This window comes from Elephas maximus, chromosome 8 (genome assembly GCF_024166365.1).
Source record: "Elephas maximus indicus isolate mEleMax1 chromosome 8, mEleMax1 primary haplotype, whole genome shotgun sequence".
Lineage (NCBI taxonomy): Eukaryota > Metazoa > Chordata > Mammalia > Proboscidea > Elephantidae > Elephas > Elephas maximus.
The window spans coordinates 20,739,559-20,761,645 of NC_064826.1; the positions used below are offsets into that span (position 1 = coordinate 20,739,559).

At 41.2% G+C, this 22,087-nt stretch overlaps 1 protein-coding gene across 6 annotated transcripts in view; it reads right to left on the bottom strand.

The window, feature by feature from the left end:
* The window catches only part of AHCYL2 (adenosylhomocysteinase like 2), a 157,573-nt gene that overhangs the window by 25,251 nt on the left and 110,235 nt on the right, over positions 1 to 22,087 (bottom strand). For all 6 annotated transcript variants that reach the window (XM_049893174.1, XM_049893172.1, XM_049893176.1 and 3 more), the window contains 5 exons: positions 17,833 to 17,976; positions 16,966 to 17,066; positions 8,224 to 8,326; positions 6,714 to 6,808; positions 3,196 to 3,302 (listed from right to left, as the gene is read on the bottom strand). In XM_049893174.1, coding sequence (XP_049749131.1) covers positions 3,196 to 3,302; positions 6,714 to 6,808; positions 8,224 to 8,326; positions 16,966 to 17,066; positions 17,833 to 17,976 — 550 coding nt within the window. The remainder of the gene's footprint in view (positions 1 to 3,195; positions 3,303 to 6,713; positions 6,809 to 8,223; positions 8,327 to 16,965; positions 17,067 to 17,832; positions 17,977 to 22,087) is intronic.

Consider the following 22,087-nt stretch of genomic DNA (forward strand, 5'->3'; position numbering starts at 1 on the left):
CCAGCATTGTTTCTATCACTAAGGCCATATTTTCCAACTACTGATCCTTCTTCGTTTCCAACTTTCGCATTCCAATCACCAGTAATTATCAATGCATCTTGACTGCATGTTCGATCAATTTCAGACTACAGCAACTGATAAAAATCTTCTATTTCTTCATCTTTGGCCCTAGTGGTTGGTGCGTAAATTTGAATAGTCCTATTAACTGGTCTTCCTTGTAGGCGTATGACAGCATTGTACTTCAGGACAGATCTTGAAATGTTCTTTTTGACAATGAATGCAACAGCATTCCTCTTCGAGTTGTCATTTCCAGCATAGTAGACTATACGATTCTCCGATTCAAAATGGCCAATACCAGTCCATTTCAACTCACTAATGCCTAGAATATTGATGTTTATGCGTTCCATTCTATTTTTGATGATTTCCAATTTTCCTAGTTTCATACTTCGTACATTCCAGGTTCCGATTATTAATGGATGTTTGCAGCTGTTTCTTCTCATTTTGAGTTGCGCCACATCAACAAATGAAGGTCCCGAAAGCTTTACTCCATCCACGTCATTAAGGTCGACTCTACTTTGAGGCTGAAGCTCTTCCCCAGTCATCTTTTGAGTGCCTTCCAACCTGGGGGGCTCATCTTCCAGCACTATATCAGACAATGTTCCGCTGCTATTCATAAGGTTTTCACTGGCTAATGCTTTTCAGAAGTAGACTGCCGGGTCCTTGTTCCTAGTCTGTCTTAGTCTGGACGCTCAGCTGAAACCTGTCCTCCATGGGTGACCCTGCTGGTATCTGAATACCAGTGGCATAGCTTCTAGCATCACATGTACACACATGTAAATATGCATAACCATTTGGAAGATTCTATATAGTACTCTTATTTATACACTTTGACGGCTGAGTAGGATGACATTACAGTTTACTTCTTCTATGGAGGAACCATTACATTATTTCCTCCTTCCCTCTTTCGCTATTATATAAAACACTGCAACAAACAGATTCATGCTATAGGTTTGTTATTTATTTGCTTCTTTTTTTTTAGGATACACGTCCAAGAATGGGATTACAAGGCCAAAGCATAGGAATAATATGAATCAATTTACAACGCTGTTCATTATTCAACTAAAATTTACTGAAAGTGTACTATGTGCATTGTGCCAGGATTAATATGATGAAAAGGGTAGACATAGTCCTTGGCCTTACAGAGTTATAGTCAGAAGTGTTTCTTAATCAGGAAGGCACTGGAATTTAGAATGGTGCAATTATTGGTTGTGTAGTTTGAGTCTTTTACTCATTTTTTTCCTTTTGCTTTAGCTACTCGACTCTCAAGAGCAAGTTTCAGAGTCTCTTCTGACATTCATTTTGTTTTTTTCTTTCTTTTCTGTCTTTTTAGTGACCACTTGCTTTCTTCATGTATGATGTCCTTAATGTCATTCCACAACTCGTGTGGTCTTTGGTCATTAGTGATCAATGTATCAAATCTATTCTTGAGATGGTCTCTAAATTCAAGTGGGATATATTCAAGGTCAGACTTTGGCTCTTGTGGACTTGTTCTAATTTTCTTCAGTTTCAACTTGAACTTGCATATGAGTATTGATGGTCTGATCTGCAGTCGGCCCCTGGCCTTGTTCTGACTGGTGATATTTGGTTTTTCCCATCGTCTTTGCACAAATGTAGTCAATTTGATTCCTGCATATTCCATCTGGCGAGGTCCATGTGTACAGTTGCCGTTTATGTTGGTGAAAAAACGTATTTGCAATGAAGAAGTCATTGGTCTTGCAAAATTCAATCATGCAATCTCTCCAGCACGGTTTCTATCACCAAGGCCATATTTTCCCACTACTGATCCTTCTTTGTTTCCAACTTTTGCATTCTAATCTCCAGTAATTATCAGTGCATCCTGATTGCATGTTTGATCAATTTCAGACTGCAGAAGTTGGTAAAAATCTTCAATTTCTTCATCTTTGGCCTCAGTGGTTGGTGCCTAAATTTGGATAATAGTCAGGTTAACTGGTCTTCCTTGTAGGCATAGGGACATTAACCTATCACTGACAGAACTGTACTTCAGGATAGATCTTGAAATGCTCTTTTTGATGATGAATGCAACACCATCCCTCTTCAAGCTGTTGTTCCCGGCACAGTATACCATATGATTGTCCTATTCAAAATGGCCAATACCAGTCCACTTCAGATCACTAAAGCCTAGGATATTGATCTTTATGCTTTCCATTTCATTTTTGATGATTTCCAATTTTCCTAGATTCATACTTCATACATTCCAGGTTCTGATTATTAATGGATGTTTGCAGCTGTTTCTTCTCATTTTGAGTCATGCCATATCAGCAAATGAAGGTCCTGAAAGCTTGACTCCATTCACGTTGTTAACATCGACTCTACTTTGAGGCTGCAGCTCTTCCCCAGTAGTCTTCTGAGTGCCTTCCAACCTGAGGGGCTCATCTTCTGGCACTATATCAGACAATTCCTCTGCTATTTATAAGGTTTTCACTGGCTAATTCTTTTCAAAAGTAGACTGCCCGGTCTTCTTCCTAGTCTGTCTTAGTCTGGAAACTCAGCTGAAACCTGTCCACCATGGGTGACCCTCCTGGTATTTGAATACTGGTGGCATAGCTTCCAGCATCACAGCAACATGCAAGCCCCTACAGTACAACAAACTGACAAGATGTGTGGGGGTAAAATCTTTTAGAGATACAACTTCCTCTTGGGATTATAGGAGATGGCCAAAAATATCATGAAATTAGGGTTTTGAAAAACAGAACCCAAGTCCTTGCTATCTATGTACTGTGAGCCCTTCCAGGACACAGGTTTCTATCTGTTTGGTCCACCGCAATCCCTAGCGCCTAGGGCAGTTCCTGCTCATTGCGGATGTTCAATAAATAATGGCTGAATAAATGAATGAGTCCAAAAAGGACAAGCAGTCACTGCATTACAACAACTAGAAAACATGAGGACTTGTCTCCCTTTTGTTATGTGTTGTTAATTAAAAAGAAAAAAGTGTGCAGACTCAGATCTGGTCTCATCATAGCAGGTTCCAATTTTTAACACCATAGGGTCGCTATGAGTTGGAAGCAACTCAACGGCAGTGGGTTTGGGTTTTCGTTTGGGTGTTCAATAGCTTTGTGACTATAAGAATATATGTATAGAATGCACAAAACCAGGTATGATTATGTCAAATCTTACCTATGGACTCCAGTAACGCTCTCCTCTACTATGCCCTTGATTTTCTTAAACATATTGGGGTACTTCTTGTAAATCCAGTGAGTAAGATCCCCTCCATCATCCAAGATCTGCAATAATAATCATCAGTAAAGTCACTCCTTTTGCTGGAAGCTCAAAGCTCCCAGTGCATCTCTGGGTCTTGTATCTCAATGTCTTCTGACCAATGGACAGGCATTCAAATTTCCCATATGGTTATGGTACCTTAAAGCCAGAATGAACACAATAATCTATGGAACAGTCATTATACTGAAATAAAAGACAATGAGGGATGAAGGACCAATTAGAATTCTCACAGTCAAATACACTTCCCATATGACACGTATATCAAAATACACAGCAACCTAACTGAAGAATTTCTTATGGATTAATAGCTTAAATGGTTATTTAGACCATGAGCATGAATGTACTGTAGATATTCAGAAAGCTTCAACTGGGTATTAGCAGACTACTATTGTTCTAATTTAATCTACATGCTGAGCAAATAATCCAAGAAGCTGGACTATATGACGAAGAACGGGGAACCAGGATCGGAGGAAGTCTCATTAACAACCTGTGGTATGCAGGTGACAGCCTTGCTTGCTGAAAGTGAAGAGGACTTGAAGCACCTACTGATGAAGATCAAAGACAACAGCCTTCAGTATGGATTATACCTCAACATAAAGAAAACAAAAATCTTCACAACGGGACAAAAAGCAACATCATGATAAAGGGAGAAAAGAATGAGGTTGTCAAGGATTTTGTTTTACTTGGATCCATAATCAATACCTAAGGAAGCAGTAGTTGAGAAATCAAATGACATATTGCATTGGGCAAACCAGCTGTGAAAGACCTCTTTCAAGTGTTGAAAAGCTAAGATGTCACCGTGAAGACTACGGTGCGCTTGACCCAAGCCACAGTGTTTTCAATGATCTCCTATGCATGTGAAAGCTGTACAATAAATAAGGAAGATGGAAGAAGAACTGACGCCTTTGAATTGCGGTGTTGGTGAAGAATACTGAATATGCCACGGACTGCCAAAAGAACAAACAAATCTGTCTTGGAAGAAGTACAACCAGAATGCTCCTTAAAAGCAAGGATGGCGAGACTACCTCTCACATACTTTGTACATGTTATCAGGTGGGACCAGTCCCTGGAGAAGGACATCATGCTTGGTAGAGTGTCAGCGAAAAAGAGGAAGACCCTCAATGAGATGGACTGACACAGTGGCTGCGCTCAGGCATAGCAACAGCTGTGAGGATGGCGCAGGAGTGGGCAGTGTTTCCTTCTGTTGTGCATAGGGTTGCTATAACCGACTGGAGGGCACCTAACAACAACACTGCAACACTGTTTTAATTCAGGGCTTTAAATATCTTCAGTCAAGGCTTAATTTAACCAAAAGGAGGTAATTAGTATCCCTCCCAGAATGATGGTTTATAAAACTGTATTTGTTAATTCTTTCCTTCTCCAGAAGTACCAACACTCTCCTACCCAATATGTCAGGTAGCACTGTAGGATTCAGCCTGGCTCAACTTCACACACTGTACAAACCAAATTAAAAATAACTGGGAAACTGCAGCATGTAGGTGTGCCAGCATGCCTCTGAACAGCTCACCACTATTTTCAGGTTGGGATTAAAGATAAACACAATGCTGTGCTCACAGGAGCTTTCAGCATCAGGGGGAAGCTTCTGAATTATAAATGAGCTAAAGAAAGACCAACTTAGAACACTCTCAGGCACTCAGGGCTGTGGCACTTCAGCCCTTCCCCTGGCTGATATAAGCGGTCAGCAGGACTTTCCAAATTGTCACCCATGATTCTGAGAAGTCTACACAGAGCTGAGTTGCCCTCTGCTGGCATGTATCCATTTTGTAGTCCCATCAATTATCAACTCTACTCTAAGTGCCAAAAATGCCACCCTGGACCCCAGAGTACACAAAATCCCCCACCTCCTGTCTACCACCTGATCTCTTTCTTGTTTCTGTTCCTGCTGTTGATGTGTTTTCTCCGGCTCAGCTAAACCTTCCTGAGAGCAGGGTCCAAGGCTGGCCTCGCGTGAAAACAGTTAGTGTTCTGTTTTCCCAGTAGAAACCCTCAGAAGAGATGCCCAAGGAGACCAAAAGCTGTTTTGGGTTTCCCTCTCCCTTTCTGCATGTATGGAATCTCTCCTGGAGCTTCCTTTGCAGCTCTGATCCCTAGCCAAAAAGAGATCAGAGACAAAATCAGGTTGAACGATTGAAAACTCTTGTTCACTTTTCCATTTTAATGAAGGTATCTAATAGAGGCAGGTAGTTGCCATCTCAAATATTTTACTGAGTAAATGCAGCCTGTAATTCTCACCATGTAACACTACCGGAGAAAGTTAGTGGGTTATATCTTCCTGAGGTTAGAAAGCAAAGCAAAGTACCAGATCTTGACAATGTCCAAAGAATTACAGGTCCTGTTTTTTGGCGTGACAATTTTTTTGTCCTTGTTTTCCTCTCTTCATTTACCTTTCTAGTAGTTTGTGCTGGCTCCAGTTTGTAAAAGCACTCTGGGTATAATTCCATGGCCTCTCCATGCTCATGACTATAAAATTAATACTTTCTCTCAAGGACAAACCCTTTGACATATCGTCTTTAGTGTCTGTCAGTCACACTCCCTCCTGTCACTGTCCAACCTTGCTGGAATGAGCTAAGTCATCTTAAATCCACCTTCGTCCACCCCCCACCCCCACCCCTTCAGGATAAAAAAAAAAATGAAGGCTTTAATCCAGCTCCTCATACCAGTACTTGCGGCACTGTGACCTGGATCACAGAACCCAGAGAGAGGCTGCCTCTGTCCACTGTGGACCACATGAGGCCTGCTCTGCGGGCTTTAATAGGAACCAGTGGTTGGATGAGAACTTCAAGGCTTATTTTTTCAGCCGATTCTCTAATTCTTCCTCTTATTAATATGCAGAAATGTTTGCCAAGGAGGAGTGCTACGTACTTTGTGCAGCTTTTTGCCTCTCTTTGGCAATCTAACGCGCTATTAGCTTTCAAGAACTGCCTATTTTAAAAAATGGAAACAAAAATAAAAACAAAGCAAAAGTGAAAAACTCAAAACCGCCTGGCCATTTTTTGAAGGTGGAGGATGAATAAAGAGAAGAATTTGAACTTGGGATCTCTTCAGATTTTTTTTTTTTTTTTGGAGGGCAGAGGCAGGGTGGGCAGTGGTGTGGGATGGAAACTCACTACTCTTACATTTTAACCAGACATGTATGAATCCTGAGCAGGACTTTAATGTTACTGATGAATATGAATGCCTCCAAGATCAGCAATTAAGGCACTTTGAAGTTATAAAGAGGTTCAATTCTCTTGGGGTACCATAAGCATAAGCATCTAGTTCTGCAGGAAGCCCAAGTACCTCAGATAGAAAAGGAGCCATTTTCCTTCCTTCTGGTTGGGATACCCTCTCCCAGGTTATGGCCTCCCTGCATCTCTAAAGCCCAAAGGAACTGTGTTAGCAGAAACCTGACCCACCATGTTTGGTTGCCAGCCCTCCACGTTCACACATCTATCGATGCACCACCAAAAGTCATCTTCCGACTCTCCTTTCCAGGCAAAGACGGGAAATCCTGAGAAAAAGGAAAAAATAAAAACCATTAAAATCTGAAAAAAAGGGCTGGTCCCAAACGTTGGCAGTAGGGCAATGGCTTTCCCCAATTCTAAACTCTCTCCGTCTGCTGTACTCCTTGGATTAACTTTCTTCACTGACTAGCACTGCCTTCAGCCCTTCATCCATTTCTTTGTCGTTGGTGGTCAATATGTTCTTATTAGCCCAAAAAGGACAAGAGTATGATGGGTACTCAAAACATGACTACAGGGGAAAAAGAAGAAACCAGAAATAAATGTTTCTTGACCCAGTCAAACTGGAATTCTCGCCATTTCCCAACTACCCCTTAATCTTTCCTGCTTCTATACTTTTGTTCTCCTGTCCTCTTCACCAGGAACACCGTTACACTCTTCTCCACCTGTTAAAATGTTCCTAGCACTTCATGGCCCAATTCAAGTGTCAAGTTTGTAATGAAGCCTGATTAAACCAGCTGGAAGTGATCTCTCAAGGAATTAGAATTTTTAGAAGCCACTTGTTTGTGTACTGAATGTGAATTTACGATCTTCTGTGGCATTTGTGACACATGTCCTTGTATTGCCATTATTTATTTATGAGACTTACTTCTACAGTATCGGATCCTGAGGGCAAAGACATTGTCTCATTTGCCCTTGTATCTCTTAGAGTAGGTCAATAAACATTTGTTTAAAAAAGTGTGTGTGTACAATTCATTGGGCTGTACATTTAATATCTGTTCAATTTTCTAGACACATTTCACACATCGGTAAACATTTTTAAAATGAATGTAAGTGAGCAGGTGACATGCATGAGTGCTAACGGAAGGACACGCATGCACTACAGGGTGTCCCTGGCCCTTCTCAAGAGCACTGACGCAAGTGTTCGTACCCTCATCTGTCTGTGCTGCTGGAGAGAGGGCAAGACGCTGGCCGAGTCCAAATTTCTCTACTTCTCTTGTCCTTCAAGTGTAAGTTTTTTGCTGTGATCAAATATTAATCTGCCAGGTCGAGTCCTCTCTACTGCTGAGGCAGAAACACCAAACACTGAATCAGGGCAAAGAGCCTGCTGGAAAACCAGCAGGGCCACAAAGCTATGCCTGCAGCATTTTCTTCTCTAGCCCACGTTACCTTAGAAAATGAGCAGTGTATGATGGAGCTCTAACGTCAGCAAGCCCAGGCAACGCATTAACTAATAATGGAATGTCAGACACACGCAGATATTTGCCAACCGTACAACAACAAAGTTAAGCTGATCACATTCGACTAGAGAAGCCCAGAAGAGGGCAAACTCATCGAGGACAGGGAACCATTTCTTCCAAGATAGCTTTTACTGTCAACCTTCCTTAAAGATTTTACATTGAAACAGTGAACTTTTCAGAGACTTATTTTAGCCAAAACATGGAGGCCAGGCCAAAGAGCTTACCGCTTTCTGCTAGAGCAGCAGCCACTTCATTAAGAGTGGAATAGATGTTACAGGCAGCCCAGCGGCACTGTGCCCCAAGAGCACCCAGAGTTTCCATAAGCACCTGTATTAATGAGAAAGCAGGGGATGAGCAAGCCTGGGCCAAACAACTGGTCAAGGAGATTCAGTTTATATATTCAACAAGCTTTGAAAATTAGAAAGTACATTAGGAATAACTTAGGCCAATGGTTTTCAAACTGCTCTGAAGAACATCTTCAGTATCTGGGAAGAAGACAAGGGTTGGGGCCAGGCATGGGGGCAGGTTCCAGCTGAGCTCTACCCTTTTATCCAGTTAGCATATTGGGCCTACCCAAAAGACTTAATTAAACCACGTTTTGTCTGAGCTAAAATGTTTTTTAAAACCATTTGGTTTACAGTTCTGTTTCTGCTTAGGACGTAGAAAGCTGCAAGAGAAGCTCTCATCCTAACAAGACAGAAAGTTGCATAATCTACAAAATCATTTCTTTCCTTTTGTTATTTTTTTAATTTTTTTGTGGTTTAAGTGAAGGTTTACAGAGCATATTAGTTTCTCATTAAACAATTAATACACACTGTTTTATGACATTGGTTGCCAGCCCTGCGACGTGTTAACACTCTTCCCTTCTCAATCTTGGGTTCCCCATCTCCATTTGTCCAGCTTTCCTGTCCCCTCCTGCCTTCTTGTCCTTGTCCCTGGGCTGGTGTGACAATTTAGTCTTATATACATGGCTGAGCCACATGTATTATTGTTTGTCTTATGGGCCTGTCTAATCTTTGCCTGAAGGGTGAACCTCAGGAGTGACTTCAGTACTGAGTTAAAAGGGTGTCTGAGAGCCATATTCTTGGAGTTTCTCTAGTCTCTGTCAGACCAGTAAGTCTGGTATTTTTTTGTGAGTTTGAATTTTGTTGTACGTTTTTCTCCAGCTCTGTCCAGGACCCTCTATTGCGATCCCTGTCAGAGCAATCAGTGGTGGTGGCACTCTCTAGTTGTACTGGACTCAGTCTGGTGGAGGCGGTAGTAGTTGTGGTCCATTAAAAATCATCACTTTTCTTGAGCTCATCAAAGATCTGAGGTTGTAAAGCAACCAAGTGAACTGAACTCCAAAGAGTGACAAGTCCCTTTCCAGAGAGAGGGGACACTGTTTCACCTTTGGCAGAGCACAAGAAGAAGTGCCTGACATACAAGAGGGTAAGAAAGATGAAAGGAAATTTTAACAAATTCCTAAAGGCTGAGTATGAGAAAGTGAGCCTGTCTGGAACTTCTAGGAGCTCCAGGCAGAAGGAAATTTCACACTCAATTGTAACACTTTTTTTCTGGGGCCTCCAGCTGGTACTCCCAAGAGTGACTGGGGGCAGGATACCCAAAAAAACCCAGCGCCGTTGAGTCGCTTCCAACTCATGGTGAAAGAGCCTCCCTCAACGTAAACTGATGGGCTGTACTGGGAGACAGTTGTGACGCCTATGGACTTCCCCACACCCTTTCCTCATAGGAAGCAAAAACTTTAAATTATAAGAAGAGGATGCAGGAATTGCTGGAGAGAAGTTTGGTAGCTCCTCAAAAAGTTAGACACATAATTACTATATGATCCAACATTTCCACTCCTAAGTGTATACCCAAAAAACAGGGACTCAGATATTCGTATACCAATGTTCACTGCAGCATTATTCATGGTAGCCAAGAGATGAAAATAACTCAAGTGTCCATCAACAGAAGAATGGATAACAGGCTGTGGTATATACATATAATGCAATATTATTCAGCCATAAAGAGAAATAAAGTTCTGATACATGCTATGACATGGGTGAACCTTGAAAACATTATACTGAGTAAAGCAAGTTAGACACAAGAAGACAAATACTGTATGATCCCACTTTACATGAAACATCTAGAGTAGACAAATGCATAGAGACAAAAGTTTATTAGTGGTTACCAGGGAGTGGGGGGGGGTGGTTATTATTGCTTAAGGGGTATGGAGCTTGTTTGAGATGATGAAAAACTTTTGGAAATAGAGCGTGATGATGATTGCATGACATGGAAAATATAATTAATGTCATTAAACTGTACACTTAAAAATGGATAAAATGGCAAGCTTTTATTGTATATGTTTTACCACAATAAAAAATTCTTAAAAAATGTTTGCTTACTAATAGTGATTTTATTAACAGCGGTTATCTCTGTGCACGGGAAATTTTCACTTTTTTTAATCTGTACTTTCTAATGTATCTACATCAAATGAAAAATTATATAACATATATGATCTAGCTTAAAAACAAAACAAGAAAACTTACAGCAAGTCCACTGATTTAGGCTAATCACTTCATGAAATTTGTCCAAGGTCACATAGTGAGTTAATGGCAGAACTACTCACATGTCTTAATTTCTAGTCCACACTATCTTTTAATATCTGGTCCCATTTTTCCCTTTTATTTTACTTTTCAACATAAATAATTTCTGCATTCCTGTAACCAGGACTTCTGAATCTGTCAAACAAAAGAATGATACTGAGACTATGCGATATAAATTAATATAGAGAAGCAATTGAGACCAAGAATATAAGAACCCTTCAGAGAACTTTGAGTTAAGCCTGCTGGCCCATAGGGCTCAAACAGGAGTGAAGGCTGCTTGGAGGGGGAGAAGGACACAGCTTGAAAGCTGGTTAACCTGACTTCAAATCATCACCACTTAGAAGGAGTAGCAACAGAATCTAGTTGGAATGAACTATGAACGCACACCTAAAAAATATAAATAGATCCAAGTCTATTAGGCACATGGGAAGGAACTCAACCATGATGGTCATAGGAGACTTTGTCTAACTACATTATATATTGTGGTAACTTCTGAACATTGTGAAATGAACATGAATTACTTTTGTAATCAGAGAAACAAAATAGAGATTCAAAACAAAACAAAAGAAAGCAAAAACCCTGTGTAATTATTTTTTTAAGAGGAAAAAGTGTGGGGTGGGGACAATAAAATAAAATTAAAATTGCTAATCTAATTTTGATTAATCCCTTCAGGAAAAGATAGAGAAGGAACCTGAAGAGGGGTAATCTTCAGTGAGTCGATGGGTAAAATGGAAATTAGATACGATTTAGCAACATGAGACAGTAGAGCAGCACTTACTCTTTTAAGCCACCACACTGAAGTCTCATGTCCCTGACTGAGTTGGCTCAAAAAAGGTTCCAAGAGTATTTCTGCCTAGTTTCATTAGTTTGTAGTCCCACAAAAAGATAGCTTTTCAATTTATTATATTCATTTTGGGTAATCAAGGCGCTCTTCTCCTCAGAGAACATAGAGCCCAGAAAAGTCTCACAGTGATGATGCTAACAGTAGGGGTCTGTGTCTTGAGCAATCTCTACTGTCCTTATTCAGGAACGTGGCCACCTAAGTGTCGTGCTTCAGGAGAGACAATGTCTTGAAAGCTGGGCTAGCTGTACAGACGATCCAGACCTTACAAATTAAATGAAAGACCGCAGACTCTCTGTCAATACACCGGTTTTCCTGTAGAGGTCACTACAGTTAGCAACTCGGTATTTGTTACATTCTTCATGATGCTTAAGCACTGGCTCTCGACAGAGGTGCTTTGGAGAACTGTGGGAACACGGTGATCCATGGAGGACAGGTTTTAGCAGAGCTTCCAGACTAAGACAGACTAGGAAGAAGGACCTGGTGACCTACTTCTAAAAAAACTGGCCAGTGCGAAAGTTATGAATAGCAGCAGAACACTGTCTCATACAGAAGACGAGCCCCTCAGGTTGGAAGGCAACAAAATAAAATTAGGGAAGAGCTGCCTCTTCAAACTAGAATTGACCTTAAAGACATGAATGGAGTAAAGCTTTTCGGACCTTCATTTGCTGATGTGGCACAATGCAAATGAGAAGAAACAGCTGCAAACAAACATCTATTAATAATCAGAGGGTGGAAGGTATGAAGTAACGAATCTAGGAAAATTGGAAGTCGTCAAAAATGAAACGGAATGCATAAAGATGGATATTCTAGGCATTAGTGAGCTGAAGTGGACTGGTATTGGCCATTTTGAATAGGACAGACAAATTGAAGAGGAACAACGTTGCATTCACTGTCAAAAAGAACATTTCAAGGTTTATTCTGAAATACAATGCTGTCAGTGATAGGATAATATCCATATGCCTACAAGGAAGACCAGTTAATATGGCTATTGTTCAGATTTAGGCACCAATCACTAATGCCAAAGATGGAGAAATTGAAGATTCTTACCAATTTCTGTAGTCTGAAATTGATCAAACATGCAAACAAGATGCATTGATAAACTACTGGTGATTGGAATGTGAAAACTGGAAACAAAAAGAAGCATCAGTAGCTGGAAAATACGGCCTTGGTGACAAAAATGACATTGGAGATCACATGATAGAATTTTGCAAGACCAACAATTTATTCATTGCAAATACCTTTTTCAACAACATAAACGGTCACTATACATGTGGAGCTCGCCAGGTGGCATACACAGGAATCAAACTGACCATTGTTGTTAGGTGCAGTTGAGTTGGTTCTGACTCATAGCGACTCTACAGAACAGAGTAGAAATTGCTCCACCATAGGGTTTCCAAGGAGCAGCTGGGGGAGCCAAACTGTAGATCTTTTGGTTAGCAACCTGAGCTCTTAACCACTGCACCACCAGGGCTCCTCAAATCCACTACATCTGTGAAAAGAGATGATGGAGAAACTCAATACCATCAGTCAGAACAAGGCCAGGGGCTGACTGCAGAAAGGACCATCATTGCTCATATGCAAGTTCAAGCTGAAGCTGAGGAAAATTAAAGCAAGTCCACGACAGCCAAAGTCCGATCTCCACCTTAATTCAGAAACCATCTCAAGAATAGATTTGATGCACTGAATACTAATGAACGAAGACCAGACGAGTTGCAGGATGACATCAAGGACATTATACATGAAGAAAGCAACAGGCATTAAAAAGACAGTAAAGAATGAAAAGACCAAAATGGATGTCAGAAGAGAGTCAAACTTGCTCTTAAACATAGGCTGGCTAAAGCAAAGGGAAGATATGATGAAGTAAAGGAGGTGAACAGAAGATTTCAAAGGGTGCCTCGAAAAGACAAAGTAGAGGATTATAATAAAATGTGCAAAGACCTGGAGTTAGAAAACCAAAAGGGAAGAACATGCTAGACATTTCTCAAGCTGAAAGAACTGAAGAAAAATCTCGCCTTCAGCTGCATCATTCAAAATACTGAATGACACAGGAAGCATCAAAAGCAGATGGAAGGAATATATGGAGTCACTGTGCCAAAAAGAATTGGTTGATGTTCAACCATTTCAGGATGTAGCACATGATCAAGAACTGATGGTATAGAGAAGGAAGAGGTCCACGCTGCACTGAAGGCATTGATGGAGTTGAAGGAATAACAATTGAGATGTGTCAACAAACAGATGTAACACTGGAAGCACTTACCCATCTACACAAAGAAATCTGGAAGACAGCTACCTGGCCAACTGACTGGAAGAGTATTTGCAGCCATTGCAAAGAAAGGTGATCCAACAGAATGCAGAAATTATTGAACAATATCATTAATATCACACACAGGTAAAATTTTGCTGAGGATCATTTAAAAGTGACTGCAGCAGTGTATTGATAGGGAACTGCCAGAAATTCAAGCCAGATTCAGAAGAGGAACCAGGGATATCATTGCTGATATCAGATGGAACCTGGCTGAAAGCACAGAATACCAGAAAGATGTTTACCTGTGTTTTATTCACTCTGCAAGGGCATTCGACTGTGTGGATCATAACAAATTATAGATAACATTGAGAAGGATGGGAATTCCAGAACAGTTAATTGTGCTCATGAGGAATGTGTACATAGACCAAGAGGCAGTCATTCAAACAGAACAAGGGGATACTGGGTGGTTTAAAATCAGGAAAGGTGTGTGTCAGGGTTGTACCCTTTTACCATACTTATTCAATCTGTATACTGAGCAAATAATCCAAGAAACTGGACTATATGAAGAAAAATGCGGTATCAGGATTGGAGGACGACTCATCAACAACCTTCGATATGCAGATGATACAACCTTGCTTGTTGAAATCAAGGAGGACTTGAAGCACTTACTGATGAAGATCAAAGACTACAGTAACATAAAGAAAACAAAAATCCTCACAACTGGACCAATGTGCAACATATGATAAACGAAAATACTAAAGTTGTCAAGGATTTCATTTTACTTGGATCCACGATCAACACCCATGGAAGCAGCTGTCAAAAAATCAAATGAACACTTGAGGCTATGTTGGCATCTCCTGCCTGGAGGGGAGGTGAGAGGGTGGAGGGGGTAGGAAGCTGGCAAAAAGGACACAAAAAGTGAGAGTAGAGTGAGAGAACAGGCTGTCTCATTAGGGGGAGAGTAATTGGGAGTGTGTAGCAAGGTGTATATGGGTTTTTGTGTGAGAGACTGACTTGATCTATAAACTTTCACTTAGAGCACAATAAAAATTATTAAAAAAAAAATCAAATGACAATTTCATTGGGCATATCTGCTGCAAAAGATCTCTTTAAAGTGTTAAAAAGCAAAGATGTCACATTGAGGACTCAGGTGTGCCTGACCTAAGCCAGAATATTTTCAATTGCTTCACATGCATGCGAAAATTGGACAATGAATAAGGAAGACCACTGAAGAACAATTGGTGTCTTCGAATTACGGTGTTAGCAAAGAATATTGAATATACCATGGACTGCCAGAAAAACAAACAAATCTGTATTGGAAGAAGTACAGCCAGAATGCTCCTTAGAAGGGAGGATGGCGAGAATTTGTCTCAAGTACTTTGGATATTTATTGGGGGGACCAACCCCTGGAGATGGACCTCATGCTTGGTAAAGTAGCAGGTGAGTGAAAAAAAGAAGAAAACCCCCAACAAGATGGACTGACACAGCGGCTGCAACAACGGGCTCAAACACAGCAACGGCTGCATAAGGAGGGTGCATTCTGTTGTACATAGGATCACTATGAGTTGGAATTGACTTGATAGCACCTAACAACCAACAGTGGAGCCCTGGTGGTGCCACGGTTAAGAGCCACGGCTGCTAACCAAAAGGCTACCAGTTTGAATCCACCAGCCACGCCCTGGAAACTCTATGGGGCAATTCTACTCTGTCCTATAGGATTGCTGTGAGTCAGAAGCAGCTCAACAGCAACAGGTTATTTATTTATTTTTTTTAACCTCACCACCGCCAACAACAACCATTTGCATACTGAAATGCTCATTATTTCATTAGAAATCGCTTTCCTTTCATTCTTTCTGTCTCAGTCACCTAGTGCTGCTATAACAGAAATGCCACAGGTCGATGGCTTCAACAAAGAGAAGTTTATTCTCTCACAGCCTAGTAGGCTAAAAGTCCGAATTCAGGACGCCAGTTCCAGGGAACACTTTTTCTTTCTGTTGCCTCTAGAGGAAGGTCCTTGTGATGTATCAGTCTTCCCTTGGTCTAGGGCCATCTCAGTGCAGGAATCTCAGGTCCAAAGGACACGTTCTGCTCCTGGTGCTTCATTCTTGGTGGTATGAGGTCCCCACTATCAGCTAGCTTCCTTTCCTTTTATCTCTTGAGATAAAAGGTGGTACAGGCCACACCCCAGGGAAACTCTCTTCACATTGACTGAATCAGGGAGGTGACCTGAGCGAGAGTATTACATCCCACCCTAACCGTTTTAACCACAGGCAGAGAATACGATTTATAACACACAGGAAAATCACAAAATGGAAGACAACCACACATGGCCTAACCAGGTTAATACACACATTTTTTGGGGGGACATAATTCAATCCATGACATCCTCTCATATTTTAGCTAATATTTTATATTGATTTTTAAAATAGCATATGTAAACACACACATTATATTTGAATTTTATTTCAGGATCATACAGGTGAACTACAAAATATTCTTTATAAAAAGAGGCACTGAATCTGAGACGGCTGGGAATCACTGGTCTGAACCAATCATGGTGACCCCTGTCTCCCTGTCATTGACTGGTGGGGCATGGGTGTGTCATCCAGTTCTGCTCAATGAGACATAATGGAGCATCCTAGAGTACTTCTGGGAAAGGTTTCCTTGCTCTTGGGAGAGAGGAAGAAGTGGTCCTCCCTCTTCTTCATCAGCTTGTGATGTCTAGAATAGCTGTAACCATCTTGCTGCCAGCTTGAGGATGAAGAAGTAAGCACACTGAGGAGGCAGCTCCAAGACAACCACAGAGAAGTGATACTGGAGCCCTGAGATCCTGCATCTGAAGTCCACCTCACCTTTAGACTTTTAGCTGTGTAATGTAATACACTCCCTTATAAACAAGCAAGGGTGAGTCAGATTTTCTCTTATTTGCAGCTGAAATCAACCTAACTCATACAGTGGCCTTATAGAAATGGCTGGAAAGGAAGATAAGGGGAAGCAGCATGCTATAATGGAGAAAACACAAGGTTGAAAGCCAGGTATACTGGAGTTCGAATATTTACTTGATGATTTACTATCTGCATAACCCTGGACGAATTATTTAAACTCTTTGAGCCTCAGGTTCCTTGTTTATAAAATGGAAACAGGAATACCTGCTTTACACGGCCATTGTAAGACTTAATGAACTAATACATGTTAACTCTTCACCCAGGGCTTGGCATGTTGTCAGCACTCAACACCTGGTAGCTATTATTAACTGACGTTATTCTGTGGAGAAAGGAAAAGAACTCACAGCAGTCTGAGCAGTGATGTGTGTGCAACCCACAATTTTGGCTCCAGCCAAAGGCTTTTCTCCTTGAGCTCTCTTCCTGAGAGCCATCAGCGCAGGCATTTCTGAAAAGACCCAATACAGACACAGCAATATTAGAGAGGAGGGAATCAGAGATAAAAGAATAAATAGAAAAATTATTCTCTGTTAGATTAGGTTTCTTAAGGGATCAAGACATTACAACCTCATTTTCCTTCTATAAAGGGCTTGGGAGTCCCTGGGTGATGCAAATGGTTAACGTGCTCAGCTGCTAACTGAAAGGCTGGAAGTCTGAGTCCACCCAGAGGCGCCTCAGAAGAAAGGCCTGGAGATCTAGTTCTGAAAAATCAGCCACTGGAAACCCAACAGAGCCCAGTTCTACTCTGACACACACAGGGTCACCATAAGTCACAGTCCACTCCACAGCAACTGGTTTCCGAGGCAAATGCCTCGGGGCTCCGATGCCCTCCAGCCCAGCCCTCCTTGTCCAGCCTCCTGCCCTCTTCCTTGTGTAGGGGCTCCTTCCACGTCTGCCAGGGTTTGCTCCCTCCGCACTGTGTAGGGGCTCCTTCCACGTCTGCCAGGGTTTGCTCCCTCCCCACTGTGTAGGGGCTCCTTCCACGTCTGCCAGGGTTTGCTCCCTCCCCACTGTGTAGGGGCTCCTTCTACGTCTGCCAGGGTTTGCTCCCTCCCCACAGTATTTCCTGAACTCAGATTTCTTTTGTTCTAAGTATTCTTCGATACCACACTGAGATTTTGCCAGCTACCAGAACCCAGGATGTGAAAGAGGTTAATGGCATGGACGAAAAAACACAGACAGATTTAAAAGGAAAAGGTGCTTGGTTTCTTTACCTTGTTCAGCAATTTCAATTTCTCTTCGTCCAAATTCTGCCTGTTTGATGTTCTTGACACAGAAGTCACTGCTCCCTTTAGAATTCTTTTGCTGCTTGTCCCTAGGAGATGTCTCATCATCAGAGCTATCTGTATATGAAGCCGCTGCAATGACAAAATAAACTCTCAGGGACAAAATGGCTTCCTCTAAGACGCCAAACTATGAAGTGAACCGAGGCTTCTCTTAGTCCTCTGCTGCTGTTAGGTGTTGCTGAGTCGATTCTGTCTCCTAGCAAGCCCCTGTGACAGAGCAGAACTGCCCCACAGGGTTTTCTAGGCAGCAGATTTACGGAAGCAGGCTGCCACATCTTTCTGCAGCCATCTGGTGCCATATGCGTTTACACACTTGGAAAGAGCCTACAGGGCACCATGGAGCTGTCTCAATCATCTTCTGTGGGAAGTGCTATGCACAGGTCAGACAGAAAGCTGAGAGATGTTGCCAAAGCCATCCTTCCTGGACAGCATTAACTTGGAATCTAGGGCTAACTTTATCTTCAGAACATGCAGAGGTCCTTGATCATGCAAAAGGAGAGAGGTTACAGTGACAATGGAATGAGGCTAAAATTCCTAAGGCAGTGTCAGGGTCATTAACTCATGGCTTTCTGGGATTTCAGCTTCCTTTCTGTCTGCTGCTCAAGTGCCTGATAGATTTGTGTTTTAGCACAATAATTGAACAGATAAGACCCAAAAAACAAGGAACCCATGGGAAAGTAATTAAGAACCACACAAAAAGTGTTTGTCTGGCCTAACAGAGTTTTCCTTTTTGAGGCTGGCTCTGATGGGGCTGAACCCTATGGCAGACCCAATTAGACAATGACAATGAGGCATTCAGTGTGCTCCCTTCTGGCTGACCTCAGTGGGTCCTGCGTTAGGCATTTAAGATTTCCAAAGAAGCAGATAAATCCTCTTCCGATATAATAAGATGTTCTGATAACTAATCCATTTAGCAATACATGCTAGAGGGTGAAAGGTCTGAGACTTTTGATTGTGGCCAATAGGTAGCTGCTGCTTCTGTTCACAAGCTCCGTTGGTCTGCTGGTCTGCATAAAATGCGGTAATTGCTAATCATTTGCTGGATCATTTGAAGAAATTCCCATCCTTGATTTACATTTACGAGGACAGTTTCTCCTAAGTAGCCCTCAAGGTTTTTGGGGCACTGGAAGATAAAAGGCACTATCCATAAAGCATTACATATCTCTCAGTGGGATAAGACGCACTGCCATCGTTTTTAAGGAGAGAAGGCTACAAAATCTTGGTGCTCCTAGGGTCTATGGTGCTCTCATCTAGTTATGTCCAGAGTATTAAGGCATCTCTGGGAGGGCTGTAACAGGCAAGTCTGACCTTGCCCAGTTAATCAGGCGTGGTGCTACAAAATGTCTGGGCAGCAGGAGCTTGAGTATCTCTCTTGGAGCTGGAAAACTGCCCTGGAGCAAAGTACTAACACGAGGCTACAGGAAGGAACATGGGCACCAGAGGAGGTAAATCCCTAAAGGGACTTTTCTTCTTGAAAGGACGCTAATCTGTACAAAAAGTCTGTGGATCCCCCTCCTAGGGTGAGTGAGAGCTCAAAGTGCCATTGGCAGCAGAGCCCAGAAACAGCTTCTTGGGCAGTCATCTGTCTCACTAATCAATACTCAGAAATCACTTATGTGTTCAAGGCTCAGAGGAACCAAGCCTCTACTACCCGAGAGGAGAAAGATAACCCACCCAAAAGCCCACTGCCGTTGAGTCAATTACGACTGATAGCGACCCTATCAGTCGTAATTGAAAGATAACAGCCATCTCTAAATCCTGATCCGAATTTACAGGGTCATTGCTTTTGAAAAAAATGTTTACATTCAGAATATCTTGAAATTTCAAATCCTTGTCCAGAGTCCTGATGGTTTTTAGGCCCCTCAATGGCCATTTAAATATAGCGGTTATGTGTACTGGCAGTCAGACAGACTATGGTTGAAGTCTCAGTCTGATTTTGGGTGTATAAAAAAGTAGAGGTGATTCAAGAATGTACTTAATAGGGTTGTTAATTCATTCAGCCACTCACTCACTGTGCATCCACTATGTACCAGGCACAGTCTAGGTGCTGGGGATCCAGGACAGAGATGGATGGTCCTTACCTTCCTGGAACTTTCAGTCTAGTGGGTGAGTCTGAGATGAAATAACTAATTCTTCAATTATTTAAAATTTTTTCAATACAGTTGTAATGTGTGCTATAAAGTAGAAATGAGGATGTCATCAGATTGTATAATAGGAGGACATGACTTATCAGAGTCAAGTTGTTGACAAAATTAAATAAGATAACGTAAGTAAATTGCTTGGCATACTGTAATGCTACCTGATATTATTATTGTCTTTTGCACATATTTTTAATTCAATGTCAGATACAATTTATCTTTAAGGGTCCTGACTCAGCTGTAGGATTTTGAATGGGAAAGGAATGGCACATATACAAAATTATTTAGCAATAGCAATCTTTTTTTTTTCAGCTCTGTCATCTCCTATTAATCTACCAAAGCAGTAAGGTGGTTGGCTGGCATTGACTACAAAGGTTGAGGCTTAGTTCTAACTTTACCCAGGATACCTCTCCCCTCCCATGCCTCTTCATATTCTAAGGGTGAGTCAGAAAAACAAAAACTTCTCCTTAAGAGAAGCACTCCAATGTTTGTCTTGAGTTGTCTTCCTTCTAACTCAAAGAAAAAAGTTATTTATACTAACTCCTTATTCTAGAAGCTATAGAAAAATATGGTATTGTACTTTCTTAATAGTATTAACTGGTTATAGTCAGTTCAACCAATGTTTTTCTTTGAGCCAAAATGGATTTGTTTTCAAAGAGCCCTGTATATAGACCTGTTTTCAGCTGGAAACAGAAAGTATCAGTTGTCTAGATTGTACTGCCATGTGAATTCAACATGGCTGACAGAGTCAGACCAAAAGAACGTGTTATTTCTACAAATACAGTGCAAAGATTATTTCTGAATTAGTTTAACATTTATTCACCTTTTAAAATTCTTTGAATCCATATTAATTTCTACCACTGTACTAAAAGTAGCACATCATGAAAACAGTTCAGGTAGCATTAAAGATTTTTCCTAGGAAAATTTAGAGAAACCCAACCCATAAGTATACGCATGCTTGAAGAGAGATTCCAAAGTGTTTTTAACTGTCAGCATACTCTGAGGTCCAGAGTCCTAGTTTAATTATAAAACGATCAAGCAATAACCAAGATGATACCTCCTGAAGCACAGACCTGACATCCTAGATCTAGTTTTACCTTTAATTGGCCAAATGGCCAATTTTCAATTTACCCAACTGTAAAATTGCAACAGACCCCTTCCTTCTCCATGTTCTTCCTTTCCCCTGACTACCATCAGAAAAACCTTATGAATAAATGAAATAACACCAAAAGGGATCAATTTCTAGGTAGAAAAATAATATAAAGTACGATGTAACTTTACTACAGAAAGGTCTCGTTTCATAATTTTCCAGAGTCAAAACCTCACTTGCCGGAGGGACTACTGATGCATACATATATTCTGCATCTCAAGTCTGATTCCCAAGCCTTACCTCCCAGCAGCATGATATTCTAGGTTATTGCTAGGAGAAGCAGCACTAAGAATTCTAGTTGAATTAGTTCGATTAGACTATTTTAAGCCAGGCAACTCCTCTTGGGCCCAATCTAGCATTTGGTAATGGAAATAACAGTGGGCACCTGTGTATCAGTGTGCTGCAGATATTACTAATAAGTAACACTTTAGAAATATATAAAACGCTATGTCAGCAACCGAAATACAAACAAACAAAACTTTGTTGTTTGGAAAAATTTGAAATGACTTCAAACTTTGTAGGAAGCAACCATGAACGTAGCGACTTCAGTCTTCCCTCCTCAATAATTAATTCACTATGAGCCCAGCTTTTTCAGGGACAAATTACTGAGAATTATTTGCCTTTGAAAAAAAGTCTCTTCAGTTCATTGTTTTTATGGCTTTTTTTTTTTTTTCCCAGAAGTTTATTTCTTAAAAATAATTGCAGGAATTAATGTAGTCTTTGCCAACCTGGGTTTCACTAGAATTAAATCCTAGTGCCTGATGCATCCATTGTTTAGCAAAATCAATCTCGTTGCCTTCAAGTTGATTCCGACTCATAGCGACCCTATAAGACAAGGTAGAGCTGCCCCATACAGTCTCCAAGGCTGTAATCTTTACGGAACCACACGCCCACA